This window comes from Bos indicus x Bos taurus, chromosome 22, assembly GCF_003369695.1.
Source record: "Bos indicus x Bos taurus breed Angus x Brahman F1 hybrid chromosome 22, Bos_hybrid_MaternalHap_v2.0, whole genome shotgun sequence".
NCBI classification, from domain to species: Eukaryota; Metazoa; Chordata; class Mammalia; order Artiodactyla; family Bovidae; genus Bos; species Bos indicus x Bos taurus.
The window spans coordinates 11,095,529-11,111,303 of NC_040097.1; the positions used below are offsets into that span (position 1 = coordinate 11,095,529).

General features: G+C 46.5%; 1 protein-coding gene across 9 annotated transcripts in view; it reads left to right on the forward strand.

The window, feature by feature from the left end:
- The first annotated feature begins 11,220 nt into the window (after positions 1-11,220).
- Positions 11,221-15,775, forward strand: part of DOCK3 (dedicator of cytokinesis 3) — a 304,174-nt gene continuing 299,619 nt past the window's right edge. For all 9 annotated transcript variants that reach the window (XR_003507883.1, XM_027523616.1, XM_027523617.1 and 6 more), the window contains exon 1: positions 11,221-11,615. Coding sequence is in view for 8 of the 9 variants with exons in the window: in XM_027523616.1 (XP_027379417.1) it covers positions 11,231-11,615 (385 nt within the window). In the remaining variant the exon portion in view is untranslated. The remainder of the gene's footprint in view (positions 11,616-15,775) is intronic.

A 15,775-nucleotide genomic window follows, 5' to 3' on the forward strand; every position in this document is an offset into this window, starting at 1 on the left:
GTTTTCCCTGGATCCATTTTTACAGAACTAACTTTTTTGGGGTTTGTGATACCCACTTGCCATATTGCTGGTGGGGAGTCAGCTACACCCACCCTGCTGAGAAAACACTACATGAGGCAGCCTACTCTCATATTCCTAACTGCCTGCACACTGTCATTTAAGATGTTTCTTTTTATTTGATGGGCCCAAGATGGGGTCTCATTCCAGCTCCAAGCTGTCTTTTGGGGAACCTCCCTGGTGGTCCAGTGGTTCCGATTTCACCTTTCTGCAGGGGTGCAGGTTCAATCCCTGGTTGGGGAACTAAGATCCCACATGCCTCGCGGCCAGAAAACAAAAAAAAACAGAAGCAATGTTGTAACTAATTCAATAAAGACTGTAAAAATGGCCCACATAAAAAAAATCTTTAAAAAAAGCTGCCTTTCTTGAAGGTTATAGAAGATACTCATTTTCCTATATGTTCACTTACTGGTTCTTTTTGTCCTCATGGGAGGAAGCAGGTCTTATCAAGGGACCCACACCTGTACTTTTCCGAGTGGGCTCTCTGATTCCACCCTCCATGCCCTTCCACTGCCCTAACCAATTTTTACAGTCACATCTTTCCTCCTCAGGGTCTCATGTAGTTCCTGATGTCCAGTTTTCAGTGTCCCTCCCCAGGCCAGACCCACATCCCCACATCAGGGAACTGTGGAATAGTTACAGCAGTGTCTCAGCCTGCTGCACAGACTCTCCTCTGAGCCATCATCAACTCTGCCCTGGCTGCTTGCCCTGGACCTGGCAGAGTGTTTGGGAAACATGCCTTGACCAACTGACCAATCTAGTCTCTATTGACTGCTAGGAACTCTGTCATCTGCTTCCACTCACCTGCTGCCTGCCCCAAGGAGCTCTTGGGCTCCAGTCACCCTGGCCTTATTACTGCTTTCTGCCTGTCTTTGCTTCTCTGTTGCTCTGTGCCTGGGTTTGTGAAACCTCCGTCAAGAGTGCCCCTCTTTACGCCTGAGCCATGTTCAGTCACTTTTGTCATCTGTGATCTTGCCTCCTCATCTGAGCCTTACCTGGATTTTTCTGGTCTACCAGGCCTCCTGTTTCGGAATGTCTATAGCGTATATAGTTTATAGGGGCTCTTTGAGAGGGTCTTCAGTAAGTCATCCCCTGTCCTCTATTCAGCTTTGGAAGAACTTGTGAAATAAAAACCCAGTTGGAGGCCAAAGCATCACCTTCTTCACTGATGAAGGCTGAGGGGGAAGAAGAAGCTTAGTGTGAGGACACAGGGGCTGGTGAACTAAGCCCAGAACTAGGCTCACCTCTTCCCGGTCCCCTAGTCTCACTTTCCCTGGGTGAGTGAGGACTGGGGTACCACAACCCATGGGGACCTGCATGTGGAAGGGAACATCGAAGAAAGTGAGAAATCCACCCTCCCCCACAGTCCACCCCCCTTAATCGTGTCTTGAATTATTTTCTAGTCAATTTCAGGTGGCTCAGATGCTAAAGCGTCTGCCTACAATGTGGGAGACCCAGGTTCAATTCCTGGGTTGGGAAGATCTTCTGGAGAAGGAAATGGCAACCCACTCCAGTATTCTTGCCTGGCGAACCCCACGGACAGAGGAGCCTGGTAGGCTACAGTCCATGGGGTTGGAAAGAGTTGGACACAACTGAGCGACTTCACTTTCTTTCTTTGTTTCTTTACTTCCACTGTGAGCTCTAAAGCTCAGGTATGCATAACTTCTCCTCATAGTGTCTTCAAGTGGATGAAGAGGACTTGCTTTAGCAAGCCCCTCCTTCTTCCTGTACACATGCCCCAGCTAAGTTAGAAATTCTGTTCTGAGGGCTTCATTTCTCTATCAATGCTGGCCTTGGTCGATGAAGACCCTATAGGAGTGAGTAGGGATGTAACCACTGTCATTAACTCAGGCCTCCTGAAGGCAGGCTTCCATGGGGGTGCAGGGCATGGGAGTGCAATTAGTCTTGGTGTCCTTGTAGTAGGAATCAGGAGACAGCCAAACAAGCAGTTGGGATGGTACAGACATGCTCCGTTTAACTCACGATTGTGCTGAGAACCTCCTTTGGGCCTTTCCTGGACCGAATGATGAATGACTGGGTCGTCCAAGGTCTGGAGGATTAATTATTTTTGGCTGGGCAGGGGATTCCGTGGACAGAGCCAGGTTACAGACCGTTGTTCCATTGGCTGCTGCTGCTTTCCAGAGGAATCTGAGCCCTCACACAATTTGGAGCCCACCTGGTAATGCTTGGATTCCAGAGCTGTGGGTGCACACACATCATTGCACCATGTAGCGTTAGAAAAAGATTTCTCTAAAAATAACTACCGAGGAATATTTAATTTGATAGCAAGACTGTGACTAATGCATGAAACAGAGAGAGTCTGTGTGACAAGACACAGTACAATAATGGGGAGAAATTCATGTTTGACCTTTCCACCAGTGCAAAATGAAACAGACCTGAGCCTTGGCAGCTGGGGCTCTAGGGGAAGTGGCTGTGAGCAAGGGGTATGATGGTCATGGAGGAAACTGATGGGATATGCAGTTTTCAGTAGTGTTGCATTATGGAAATAGCTCAAGGAAATCAATACCTTTTGGTGTTAAATAGCAGGAAGGGACTGGGGCTGAGCTAAGTGCTGGCTGGTGAGAGGTGGATCCAGGAGGCCAGCCCAGCTGGATGGGGTGACAGAACCAGTTCTTACAGGCTGGCTCGGAGGAGAAGTAGGTTCCCCAAACAGAAGGAGACCCAGTGTTTCTGGGAAGCAATCTGAGCTGATGGGATAGGAGCAAGGTTACAATGTTGAGTGAACAATTACCTTCTGGTAGGCTGGATGCAGGTTCGATTCCTGGGTCGAGAAGATACCTGGAGGAGGAAATGGCAACCCACCCCCAGTATTCACATCCGGGAAATCCCACAGATGGAGGAGCCTGGTGGGCTACAGTCCATGGGGTTTCAAAGACTCGGGCATGACTAAGTGACTAAATAGCAGGAGCAGGCTCTGTGTTGAAAGCCTCCTAGGCATTCTCCTCAGAAGAATGCCTGATATAGAAGCTGTTATTGTTTCCACTTGACAGAGAAGGAAACTGGGGTCACCCAGCTGGGAAGTGTCTGGAGCTGGGTGTGAAGCCAGAGCCTTCAAACTCTTATTTGCTGTTGCTTGGTCAATGACAACTTGAGAAAGCTCAAGGGCTGGCAGCAGCCTCAAGTGACAGGTTGGGGTCGGGGTTGGGGGAGGCTGGGTATGGGTGATGGTTTTGGCACGAGCCACCTGATGACAAGTTCTTGTGAAAAATTGCCATGGCTCTTGGCATGGCAGGTTTCCGGGTCGGAGTCACTTCCACGATTGTTCCATAATTCATGACTGCATATTATAAATTCTGATCCATCACCTTCAGTGCTAATTGGAGAACAAAATAATCTACATTTCTTAGAGTTGTTTTTCCTCAGTGGTAAGAGGGTGAGTACTGTTGCTGCTTCTTCGATCAGGGTCTTACACGTTCTGAGTACTCACTTAAGGTTTGTTCTCAGGAAAGAGTCCTTCTTTTTTTTTTTTAAGTTAATTTATTTGTTTGACTACATTAGGTCTTAGTTAGGGAATGTGGAATATTTTCGTTGCAGCATTCAAACTCTTAGTTGCAGAATGTGGGATCTAGCTCCCTGACCGGGCATCTAACCCAAGCCCCCTGCATTGGGAACTCAAAGTCTTAGACAATGGACTACCAGAGAAGTTCCACAGAGAGTTCTTTAGAGGTTTTTGTTGTCTTGGTGTTTTTTTTTTTTTGCATCCTCTTCTAAATGTTGGGCTTCCTAGGTGGTGCAGTTGGTAAAGAGTTTACCTGCCAATGCAGGAGATGCTGCTTCAGTCCCTGGGCTGGGAAGATTTCCTAGAGAAGAGAGTGGCAACCCACTCCAGTATTCTTACCTGGGAAGTCCCATGGATAGAGGAGCCTGCCAGGCTACAGTCCATGGGGTCTCAAAAGAGTCAGACATGACTGAGTGAGGACTCATTATGTTCTTCAAGAAAGAGATTAGCAGTGGTTCCTGAATCAGATTCAGGGCTAGTTGCTTCTTGGCATGTTTGGTGATATTCTTGCCCTAACCCCTTGGCATGGGCAGATCCGGGGGATAAACCAAGAGTTGAGGTCACAGTTAACCAGTGGGCCCAGGACCCCTCCCTCCTAGACTCTGGGATGTGCTTTGTAGGAGGTAAGTTACTCTTCCTCTCTGAGCCTCAGGGATGAGGGCTAAGTCTCCACTCAGGTGTGAGAGAATCAAGGAACGGTTGACTCAAAGAGGGGAGGGCAGCCTGGAGTGGCCCTGGCTGGGGAGTGGTTCTGACCCATAGCCTGGCAATGGTTGGTGTCCCAGTGTCACGAGACCCGGTCAGGTCCCAAGACCTGGCCCTGCCTCTCACTCCAGCCACATCTCTCCCCACTCTCCACTTACTTGCTTGCTCACTCATCGCATCCTGGTCACACTGGCCTTTCCATTCTTCAGAGACGCTGAACTCCTTACCTGACCTGCCTCCCCAAATGCTGCTCCCTTTGCCTGGGGCACATTCTCCCCTTCTTTACTTGGCTGGTTTGTCTGCATTGTCAGGTTCCAGCTTTTTTTTTTTTTTTTTTACTTTTGGCTGCGCTGAGTCTTTGTTGTTTCCGCTCTAGTTGCGGTGCACGGCCTTCCCATTGCGGTGGCTTCTCTTGTTAGGTCCCAGTTTAAACATCATTCCTCCAGGAAGTCTTCCCAGACTTGTCAAACTAGGTCGGTTCCCTTGGTGAATGCTCCCTTTGTAAGTGTACTCTTGTCCTAGTACTGCTGTCTCTAATTAGAGATTTGCTTGTGTGATAATTGGTTCAGGGTTTCTTCCCCCCAACTGAATGGTTAAACTCTGTGACGGGAAAGACTGAACAGCTGCCCTGGACCTGGTCCACAATAGGTGCTCAATAAATATTTGGTAGATGAATGATTAAAATTTTCCATAAACTTCGAGGTAAAAAGTATGAGGAGCTGGTGAAAATGAAGTCTTCCCTTTCTCGCTCCAGCCCCACAGCAGTTCAGAGATGGGGTAGGTGGTGCTACACCAAACAAACAGCCTGCGTTTCGCACTTAAGCGAAATGGTAAAGGCTTTGCAATTGGTTGCTTTTTATGTGTGGAGAAATTACCTCTGTCCTGATTTGCAATATCTGTGCTATTTTGGGCTGTTTTTCTCTTTTGGGCCTATTTGTATTGGAGCAATAATTTCACCCTTTGGCTACGCAGAGGCCCAATTAATATTACAAATATGGTCCCATAAAATTCACTTCTTGACATCAGAACGTTTTGTTGCTAATTACTCTCCAAGGTTTTTAATTTCAATTCCTCCTTGATGACTTAGTGCAGAATTCAAGGGCACAGTTATTTCCCCCAAAGGGAAAGGTGAGCTAAGTGATGTCGAGCCTCTACCACCTTGTTCCTCCTTCCAAGGGGTATCTTGTTTTTGATTCTATCTCTTTTTATTTTGCTAGCCAGAAGCAAACAGGAAACAAACAAAAACCATACTGGAACAAAGATTTACATTTCTTGGGGGAGGGGGAAAGCACTTATTCTCTAATGAATTCATTCAAGCAATATTTACAGAGTACATACTATGTGTCAGATCCTGTTAAGCACTAAGGAAGCAGAAAAAGAAAAAGCCGTTGTCTCTAGGTAGCTCATAGTCTTTATTTATTTATGGTTGCATTGTTGCAAGGGGTTTCTCTAGTTATGGCGCACAGGCTTCTCATTGGGGTCTCTTCTCTTGTTGTGGAGCCCAGGCTCTATGGTGGGTGGGCTTCAGTAGTTGTGGCTCCCAGGCTCTAAAGCACAGGCTCAGTAGTTGTGGCGCATGGGCTTAGTTGCTCTGCAGCATGTGGGATCTTCCCAGACCAGGGATTGAACCCGTGTCCCCTGCATTGCAAGGCAGATCCTGAACCACTAGACCACCAGGGAAGTCCAGCTCAAAGTCCTGAATGGTCAGGATTAAGGTGCTGAAGTTGTGACACATCCCAAGGTGCTTCCCCTGGTGAGGCTTGATAGCTACAGCCCACCCAGGAGTGTCACATCAATTTCTGGTGGTTAAAATCAGGGAGGCTTTGGTCACTTCTCATTTGAAAGACCCTGGCTAACTGCAAGTAATCTGCATTTTAACGATATTTTGAATGGGTTGGTAAAATAGGAACAGATGGTTAAAGTTTGTCATTTTAGGGAAAATAATGAAATATTGCACTGCTTAATCTGTCTCTTTTTCACACTCTTCCCTGTCCCCTCCCCACTGCAAAGATATTCAGATGCAACAAAATTTAAAGGAAAATACTAATAATATCTTTGTTACTTAGGTCTCTTCACCTGAAAGGACCCTAACTTTGTCAGCCATCTCTGTGTTAACCTACTCTGTTAGCCTTTTATTCTAGTGTTACCTCCCGAGAGAAGGTTTCCTAAAAGATGTTGCTTTGAAGGAGCATAAGGGTTGGTGGTGAAGTGAGACTAGCTTACCATGAAGGAAACCCGCTCTGTAGATGCTTTATTAACCAGAGCAGACCCATTCCTAGTTGAGCCCAGCAGGGGAGAGAGAAGTTGGATAACATGTATTCTGAGCCTCTTAGCCACCTGTCCCGGGGGTGCAGATGGCCATAAGCTGTAGCTGCAGCACGTCTTGACAAAGAGAAGGCAAACTGTCGCCACTCTCACCTGCACTTCGCTTGGGCTTGCCTCTCTACCTGCTGCATTTCTCTGAAGCTTTCCCATCATTCTGCTTGGACAGAGCACCAGATGAGCTCAGCTGCTGGGTGAGGGAAGTGAGTGCTTCTGGCACCATGGCCAAAATCTCTCTGGAGAATGAGCATCGTGTACCACTTGCCTTACTGCTTGCCGACTTCAGTTGCAAAAGCCTCCAGGATGCTCCTGGATAAACATCATTTTTGTGGCCACACATTGTTTTATGAGCTGAGTCATCAGACTGGCTGACTCCTTAAATACTGCTGTCTGATTCTCCAGGCAGCAGAAAATGAGGAGAGGAGATATGAAGTGTAGCTCCTTGAGTTTATAGAGGGCCAGTCTCATTCAGCAAAGATAACGAGGGGGGATCATCGTTACAGAATTTGCTTATGTTAAACAGTGGTTGATTAACTTGAGTTCCACTTAAGACAAAAAGATGATACTGTCCACATTTATGTTACTACAAAATCTGTTTGGTTATGGGCTATTTTTAAATTTTTAAAAATCTTTTTATTTTGTGTTAGAATATAGCCCATTAACAAACAAGGTTGTGATAGTTTCAGATGAACAGCGAAGGGATTCAGCCATACATATACATGTACCCATTGTCCCCCAAACTCTCCTCCCATTCAGGCTGCCACTTAACGTTGAGCAGAGTTCCAAGTGATGTACAGTAGGAACTTGTTGGTTATCCATTTAAATATAACCTTGTGTACATGTCCATCCCAAACTCCCTAGCTATCCCTTCCCCCCATCCTTCCCTCCAGCAACAGTAAGTTCATTCTCTAAGTCTGTGAGTCTCTTTCTGTTTTGCAAGTAAGTTCATTTGTCTCATTTCTTTTTAGACTCCACATATAAGGGATGTCATATGGTATTTCTCCTTCTCTGTCTGACTTACTTCAGTCTGTATGACAATCTTTAGGTCCATCCATGTGGCTGCACATGGAATTATTTCATTCTTTTTAATGGCTGAGTAATGCTCCATTGTATATATGTACCACACCCTCTTTATCCATTGGTTTTAGGCTATTTTTAATAGTCACCAGTCTTAAAGAATATCCTGTTGAAAACTTGATTCCCTCTTCACTCATTTATTACAATGTGATTTATTATGAGGTAATCAGTTCGATCCGAAAGTAATAGTGATGTGTTAAGTCAAACTGTTTGAAAATTCTCCATTTCTCTCTATTTCTTAGATAAATTGCTCTGCCATGTTTATCTTCTGAATAGATACTCAGTAACATGTCTTGATGAATTTTTAATTAAAGCCAGTGTGCCTGTATCAGAGAAATTTACCCTAATTAACTCAAGTTTCTGAATTTGGAGATTTGTAACTCCCTGAAGTAAATTTCTCAGTTCTCTTTCCCTATCGACTTCATTACGTTCCTTGAAAACATACAAGAGCATCCATCCAAGACTATATACCGAATTCCTGTTAGGTGGCAGGCACCATGTTAGTCTCTGTGTGGGGTAAAAATAAGTGAAGAGCAATCTTTACCACTGAAGGACACAAATGTTTGTCAATGTGTAAGGTGGACATATTTGATCTCTTGGAGGAGGGTGGGATGGGTAACGGCTACAGGAAAATTCCTTATGGAAGAGCAAAATCCCCTTTAGCCAGAGGCAGCTGGGGAAGTTTTCCTGGGGAAAGCAGTCCTTGGAGGGTGAGGAGGATCCATGAGTTTCAAGAGAGGAAAATACATAGGCTGAGGGATACTGTATACAAAGGTCCAATAAGAGCCAGGAAATAGTATATGGTTGTGTCTGGAGTTGGGATAGCCCTGCGAAGAGTTGGCCATGACTGAGCGACTTCACGTTCACTTTTCACTTTCATGCATTGGAGAAGGAAATGGCAACCCACTCCATTGTTCTTGCCTGGAGAATCCCATGGACGGAGAAGCCTGGTAGGCTGCAGTCCATGGGGTCGTACAGAGTTGGACACGACTGAAGCGACTTAGCAGCAGCAGCAGCAGGGACTTATAATTGGAGAAGGAAATGGCAACCCACTCCAGTGTTCTTGCCTAGAGAATCCCAGGGACAGGGGAGCCTGGTGGGCTGCCGTCTATGGGGTCGCACAGAATCGGACATGACTGAAGCGACTTAGCAGCAGCAGCAGCAGCGACTCATATGAGAGCAGTTTCCTGGAGGTGACAGTGTCAGAAACCAGAACATAGGGAACTGAGAGTCAAATACATTGTGCTGAAATAAAGGGGTTCGGAATGGATAATTCTTCTCTGAAGTCAGGGCGAGAGAAAAGGACGCAAGAGGGAATAGGGGATGAGAGTACCAACAGGTGTTCCTGGGACCACAGAAAGAGCCTGTGGAGCACAAAGGGTGAAGATGGGGGACAGGGAGCAGCAATGGTGCAGTGGTTTCCTGGTGGTCAGAACATATGGAAGAGTGTGTGGAAAGCAAGAGAGGGTGGGGCACTGAGGGGCCTGATTTTCAGAGGCAAGCTGGAAGTCGGTTCATATGCCAGAAGGGGTATGTTTGTGCAGGGTAAGAGTGGATTGAGAGCCTCCGTAGGTGAGTGGACTGAGAACCTGAGGAGAGGCTCAGAGCAGATGCTGTAGGTATAGGAGGGCAGGTGCATTGTCCTGCTAAATGCTGATTTTCCACAACCTGTGCTTTGCCCTTTTGCTTCAACTCAAGACAATGTGCTAAATTTAGTGCAAACAGCAAGACTGTAGGAGTCTGGGACTTATCAGATGCCCTCCCTCTCACCTTGGCTCCCTCTCTTCTCTGCCAATTGGGATTAAAGCCCTCCCACCCCTGAGCTGAACTGTGGAGACATGGATTGGAATTGTCTTTATATGGGGAAGTCATCATCTAGGATGGATTGAGACAGGGAGTAAGTGAACTTTGGGAAAACTAGTTCTTAGGCTCCGAGATTATCATCACATATATCAGTCAATGGGAGTAGAACTACGGGATGAAATAAGAGCTCTTAAAAGGTTGTTCAGAGGGTCTGTGTAGCTTGGCACCTCTTGTTGGATAGCTCCCTGGAGAGAGCTTTGTGGGAATGGGGCTTCATTCTGTGGCAAACATCCAACGGTGGCCACTGGGCAGGGGTCTAGCTCTCTGGAAGAGAAAGCAACATAAGTGAGGATATGTCTTTTAGTATGTTCTCGGGTCAAAATGTATCAAGCTATTAAGAAACTCAGTCATTTACGGAACATTTTTCAGGGGGCAGGAGTGGGCAGCCTTCATTGGTGGGAGGTGGGGTGTATAGGTGAGCAGATGGGAGTCTGTGGCAATGATCCAGGTGAGCACAATCAGGCCTGGGAGGAGTTATGAATCATAAAGAATATGGTGAATGAAGAATCAACAAGATCTGTTGATAACCAAGATATTCTTGTATTAGCCTCACTTCCTATTCAACAAGTGTGTGTCAGGTGCTGGGCTGCATCATGATGAACCAGAAAAGTAACTGTAGCCTGGAGTTTGCCTTTTGGGAGCTGACAGTCTTCCAGGAAAAGTAAGACACAAAGGCACACAGCTTGAATCCCAGACAAAAGAAGGATCCAGTCTGCTAGCTGCAGGATCAGGGAAGGTTTTTCTGGAGGTGATGCCTTGGACTGGCTTTTGAAGAGTCGGAGTGCTCAGGAGTGACAGTGGGGGGTGACACCAGGGTTTTGACTTGGTGGTACTGGTGACAGAAATGTACGGATCTGCTGTCATTAGGGCTAAGAACACTGTGCGATCCAGATGCAGATGGAAAGGAGAAGTCCTGCAGTTGCCAAGACCTTCCTGGTCTTTGATGAGCCACTGATCTAGGGTCACGAAGTGTATCTGCAGACCTAAGAGTGAATGGATTCTTAGGGAGGAGAGAAAGGAGGAAAGTGTCAGAACCAAACCAGAAACTCAGGATGGCCTGTAAGACAGAGACCTAGGAGCAGCAGAAGCGGTGCCCAGTGCAGGAACAACCACCCCTTATCCCCCACCCCCACGCCCCCAACGAACAAGTGCTTCCTTACTAGGAAGGGTGCAGTGATTGTTCTGACCCCAAACATCTACCACACAGGCCAACTCAGGGTGACAAGAACCAAGGAGGAGTCCCAGAGTCCAAAGAGCGAGGGCCATGAGTGTGCCCGACTTCGTTCACCCACGGCGACCCCGCCCTGCGGGACCAGGGATCTTTTAGGGATGGGGTCGTGACGGGGCTGTGGATGGCAGCTGAATGGGTCTTAAAGCGGTATTATTCCCTCTTCCTTGCTCTCTGCTCTCCACTTGCGATCTCTGGGTGCAGGAGGAATTGGACCTCGAAGCCCGTGGGGGCCCGAGGGCATCCCACCTGTCCAGCCCCGCCTCCTTCGGAGCTTGGGGCCACCCAGGGCTTTAGGCCTGCCTGAGAGCCAGTCCTGACCCCGCCGGGCCGTCCAATCGCCTCTCGCGGATTTCCCTCCGCTGGCGCGCGGCGGCGCCGGCGCGTGGGGGCTCGCGCGCGGGCTCGGGCGGCGCGAGCCCGGGCGGCGCGAGCCCCCGCGCGCCGGGGAGCGGCGCATGCGCGGGCATCCTGCGAGCCCGCTGAGGCGAGCCGAACCGCGGCGGCGCCGGGAGCCGAGCAGCGAAGCTGTGAGGGACGAAGCGGCGGCGCGAGAGCAGCGGGGACGGACAGGTGGCAAGCCCTCACCCGCGTCGACCAGGACTGCCGGGCCGCCCGCGGAGCCTCACGGTCCAGACGTGGCGGCGGCGGCATCCCGGACGGCCTGTGAGGGATGCGCCGCCCACTGCCCCGCGCCGCCTGACCTCCCCCGCCTCGGCTCGCGGTGCGCCACAGCCGGGCCCGCGGCCGTCCTCGCCGCGCTGTCGCCCGGTCGCCGCGCCCGCGGGGCCGCGCCCGGCCCGGCCATGTGGACCCCCACAGAGGAAGAGAAATACGGCGTAGGTAGGTGAGGCTCTGGCCTGGTCGCTGCGGGGGTTCGGGGGACGCGCCCGTGTTCTCGGCCTCGTGCGGGCCCCGCCTCAACTCGCGCCCGCGCGCCCCCCGCCGCGGCCCGCAGGCTGCGCGGCCTCGGCGCGAGGTGTGCGCGGGGTGGGGGCGGCGCGGGCGCGAGGCGCGGGGGTGGGAGCGGGTCTCTAGGCGCGCGGAGGGCGGCAGGGGGCGCTGGCAGCGCAGCCTCGGCAGGTGCGGCCGGCGGGAGGGGCGGGCAGGGCCCCGGCGGCCGCCCGAGGCTTCTGGTGCGGGGCATGGGGCAGTTTTACCCAAGAAGCCAGTTTCTGAGAATCTGTTTTCTCTGCTCTCGAACCTCAGTTTTAATGAGTTTCTGATCCTGAGTTGATGAGCCGGATGACTGTTTATTTTTGGACTCAACCTTAAGGGAAAAAAAAAAGGGATAAAATACGTTGACATCATTTTCTCTATTCAGAATTTTGCAGACATTTGACTGGAAATGTTTGATCCGTTTTACTTTGTTTTGCCTTCAATATTAGAAAGAGTAATTACGTTACAATAGGAAGTGTTCTTGCACATGCCCCAGTGTTTATTGTATATTATAGTCATGGTTTTGTTAGGAAACAGATGAATCTGTTTTTAAATGAGACCGTTATTCCTCTTAAAATCCCCTTTAAAAAAATCTGTTACAAGTGTTAAACTCCAGAAGCTAAATAATTCTTACAGTGTTGAATTATTTTGAAAAGAATATTCAATAATTTAAGGGCTTGAACATTAGTTTTACAGTGTGTTTTGTGGTGATTATGCAAGAGAGTTCAGCCACATTGCATTATTGTAAGTCACCTGTCATCTTATTCAGTTAGATAGAAAAATGAGTGTACAGGTTTTTCCCCCTGAAGTTTTAATGGAAAATTTTAGATGGTGAAATCTGTCTGAAGGTAGACTTTTGTTTCCCATATTTTCTGCAGCTCAATGAAGGTTTAGTTCACAGTTCACTACAAAGTAACTTTTAAACTGTCAGTTGTAACAAACGTCTAGGAATCCCATCAGGCAAATTATGTAGAAATTGAATTATTTAAATTTAAGGACCTGCAGAGAGATCTGTGCTGGTAGAAAATCTTGTTTTGAAAGGCAACTTTCTGAAGTTTTTAATCTGTTATGCTCTAAGGGCACAATGGGACTTCCCTGGTGGCTCAGTGGTAAAGAATCTACCTGCCAGTGTGGGAGACATGGGTTTAACCCCTGGGTCAGGAAGATTCCCTGGAGAAGGAAATGGCAACTGACACCGCTATTCTTGCTTGGGAAATCCCACTGACAGAGGAGCCTGGTGGGTTACAGTTCATGGGGTCGCAAGAGTCAGACCCAACTTAGCGACTAAATGACAAGTGCATGTTGATACAGGCTAGGATGGAAGTGTTGAAAGGAGCCCTAGTGCTAGAGTCTGTTGAGATGGGATTGAGAAATGATGTGAAAGCTAGGATTCACCTCTGGGAACGTTTTATCCTTTCTCTTGGAGCATTCCCTAAATACTAAATATATTCTGTGACATGAAGAGTTGGTGGTGTATCTTTCCCATAATTTGCTCTCAGACCTGCTTAATTAGAAAAACAAGTAATTGATGTGAAAGTGATCAACTGTCCACTGGCAGCTAAGTAATAATTTCTTTCCTTCTGGGTAGGAACCTCTGAGTAGCAGAGTTGGCAGATTTCTGAGTCCTGGATTCTCTTTACTGGTGTTGTGGGCAAGTTATTTAACATCATTTTCTTTCTTTTTTTTTTTAAACATCATTTTCTTAATGTGTAAGTTGGGGATAATATTTACCTACAGGATTGTGAAAACCAAATGAGAGCCTACCAAGTGCTTAATAAATGTTAATTTCTTCTTTTCCCCTTAGTACAGTACTTAGAGTAATAACTGCACTAGGCATATCCTCAGGTGTGTGGGTTCTGAGATGGAGACAGTGCAAGGTCATCAAGATAGGCATATGTGAATCTCAAAGCACTATGATTTGGTGTGTGATTTACTCAGGAAGATGGGAGGAAATTTCTGCATTTCTGGGACTGTGGGTTTAGCTTTAGAAAAATTTTTCCCTGTGGAGGGGCACAGCATTGGGCACAGGATAGGACTTAAATGCTTCTTAAATGAGAGAGAGAGTTATTCTGAAGACATTAGCAATTGTAATTTCGTGTAGTTTATTTGTCCTTTCTGCCAAAGAAACTCCCTTCCTATTTCTCTCATAGCTTTCTTCTACTATCTCTTCCTCAGCTGTGGTCTGAAAGTTCCTGTGTGAATTGTTCAAAACCCAGAATACATTTTTTTTCATAGGCATATTAGGGTTACACTTCTTTGCCGTTTCATAAAAGCTAGTTCAGTCTATAAAGTAGCCTAAACATTATACTTACAGTGAGAAAAACAGTCAATTAAAAATGGAGTGTTAGCTGCATTGTTTAATTGCTAGCCTGAAAATCTGTTATCATTAATTCCTATGAGAAAATGTTTTGCATTTCAACTTTGATTTTTACGAGCAGATTGGCGCACACATTTCTATCTCTGCTTGCTAATCCACAATTCTTATAGCAAGGAGGGAGAACTTAGACATTCTTCCCACCAATCTGGATAAGTTGCTTAGATGTTGGTGAGGAAAGGAGTCCTCTGTTGCAGCAGGGCCGAGGAGTCTCTCCCACTGCAGCTGTTCATCTGTATTTGACCTCGATAAGATTTTTGAGATTCTGTAGCAATACCTTAATGCCTTTAAAATCTTTTATGATATACAAATTCTGTACAGGTTGTGACATTTCAAATTATTTGATTTATTCACTAGGGACTAAGTGATGTCTGAATTTCTCTTTTCCATTGTAATGTTCTGTGATTGAGTTTAGAGGGAGGGGCGGACACTACTCTTTTTTTTTCCCCCCACGAGAGTTAAAGATGTTTATCAGTTTTCACAATAAATAGCCAGACAAAAACGATCATTACAGTTACAAATAATTACATGCAGTTTGGGGGGTTAAGTAGAGTCATGTGGCAAGTGGAAGTGCATCCATGCATATGTTTTCATCTGCCCAGTCTATGTCTTTTGGTTGGTGCATTTAAGTTTGGTGCATTTACAGTTAAGGTAATTATCCATATGTATGATCCTATTACCGTTTTCTTAATTGTTTTGAGTTTATTTTGTGTAGGTCTTTTCCTTCTCTTGTGTTTCCTACCGAGAGAAGTTTCTTTATCATTTATTGTGAAGGTGATTTGGTAGTGTTGAATTCTCATAACTCTTGCTCGTCTGGGAAGCTTTTGGTTTCTCCGTCAAATCTGAATGAGAGTCTTGCTGGGTAGAGTATTCTTGGCTGTAGTTTCTTCCCTTTCATCACTTTAAGTCTATTGTGCCATTCCCTTCTGGCTTGCAGAAGAAACTATCCTTTTTTGAAGATCAGTGATGGGCTGGTCAGTGCTGGGGGTGGCAGTCCTAAGGTTGTTTTCGTTATACAGATGATGAAACTGGATCTCAGAGATTGTTAGTCCTTTTTGTCCTTCAGCAGTTGAATATTCCTGTTAATTTTCTTCTGGTCAGTGGGTAATGTTTTGTCATATACTTGACCTTTTACTGCCATTCTCTAGTATTACAAGGAGCTGTTCTTTACTGAACCCTTGTAACCTGTGTTCTGACTCCTTAGGTCTCTCTCTCCCTTTTAGGGATTCTCTGCTTTCCAGTTCTGTTGCCATAAATAACTTGGAAAGCCTTGCATCTTTCCATTCTTAATTTTACCTTTTCAGGAAGCTTTGTATTCTAAAGTGCATTAGGTGAGAAAAAAATCCAACCATTTTTGTGAAACACCTGTCTTTTCCCATGTTGATTGCACCCAAACTACCAAGTATAGAAACCAGAGAGCAAGCAAATACTTTTCTCACCCTTTAACAGCAGCAGCAGCAGTAAACACCACCAATAGATGAAATAAGAGTTTGTAATTAAACTCCTAAAATAGAATAGCAGGTTTGAGTATATGTGTTTTAGTTTGGCCACTAAGTGGAAGCTGCATCATAAGTCGTCTTTTTTATTCTACTGCATGAGGTAAATTTTGTAATGATTTAAGAGTGATTACTGCTTATTCTTTTTTAATCCCCACTTAGCAGTCTATGAAAAAAAATTTCCTCATTACTGA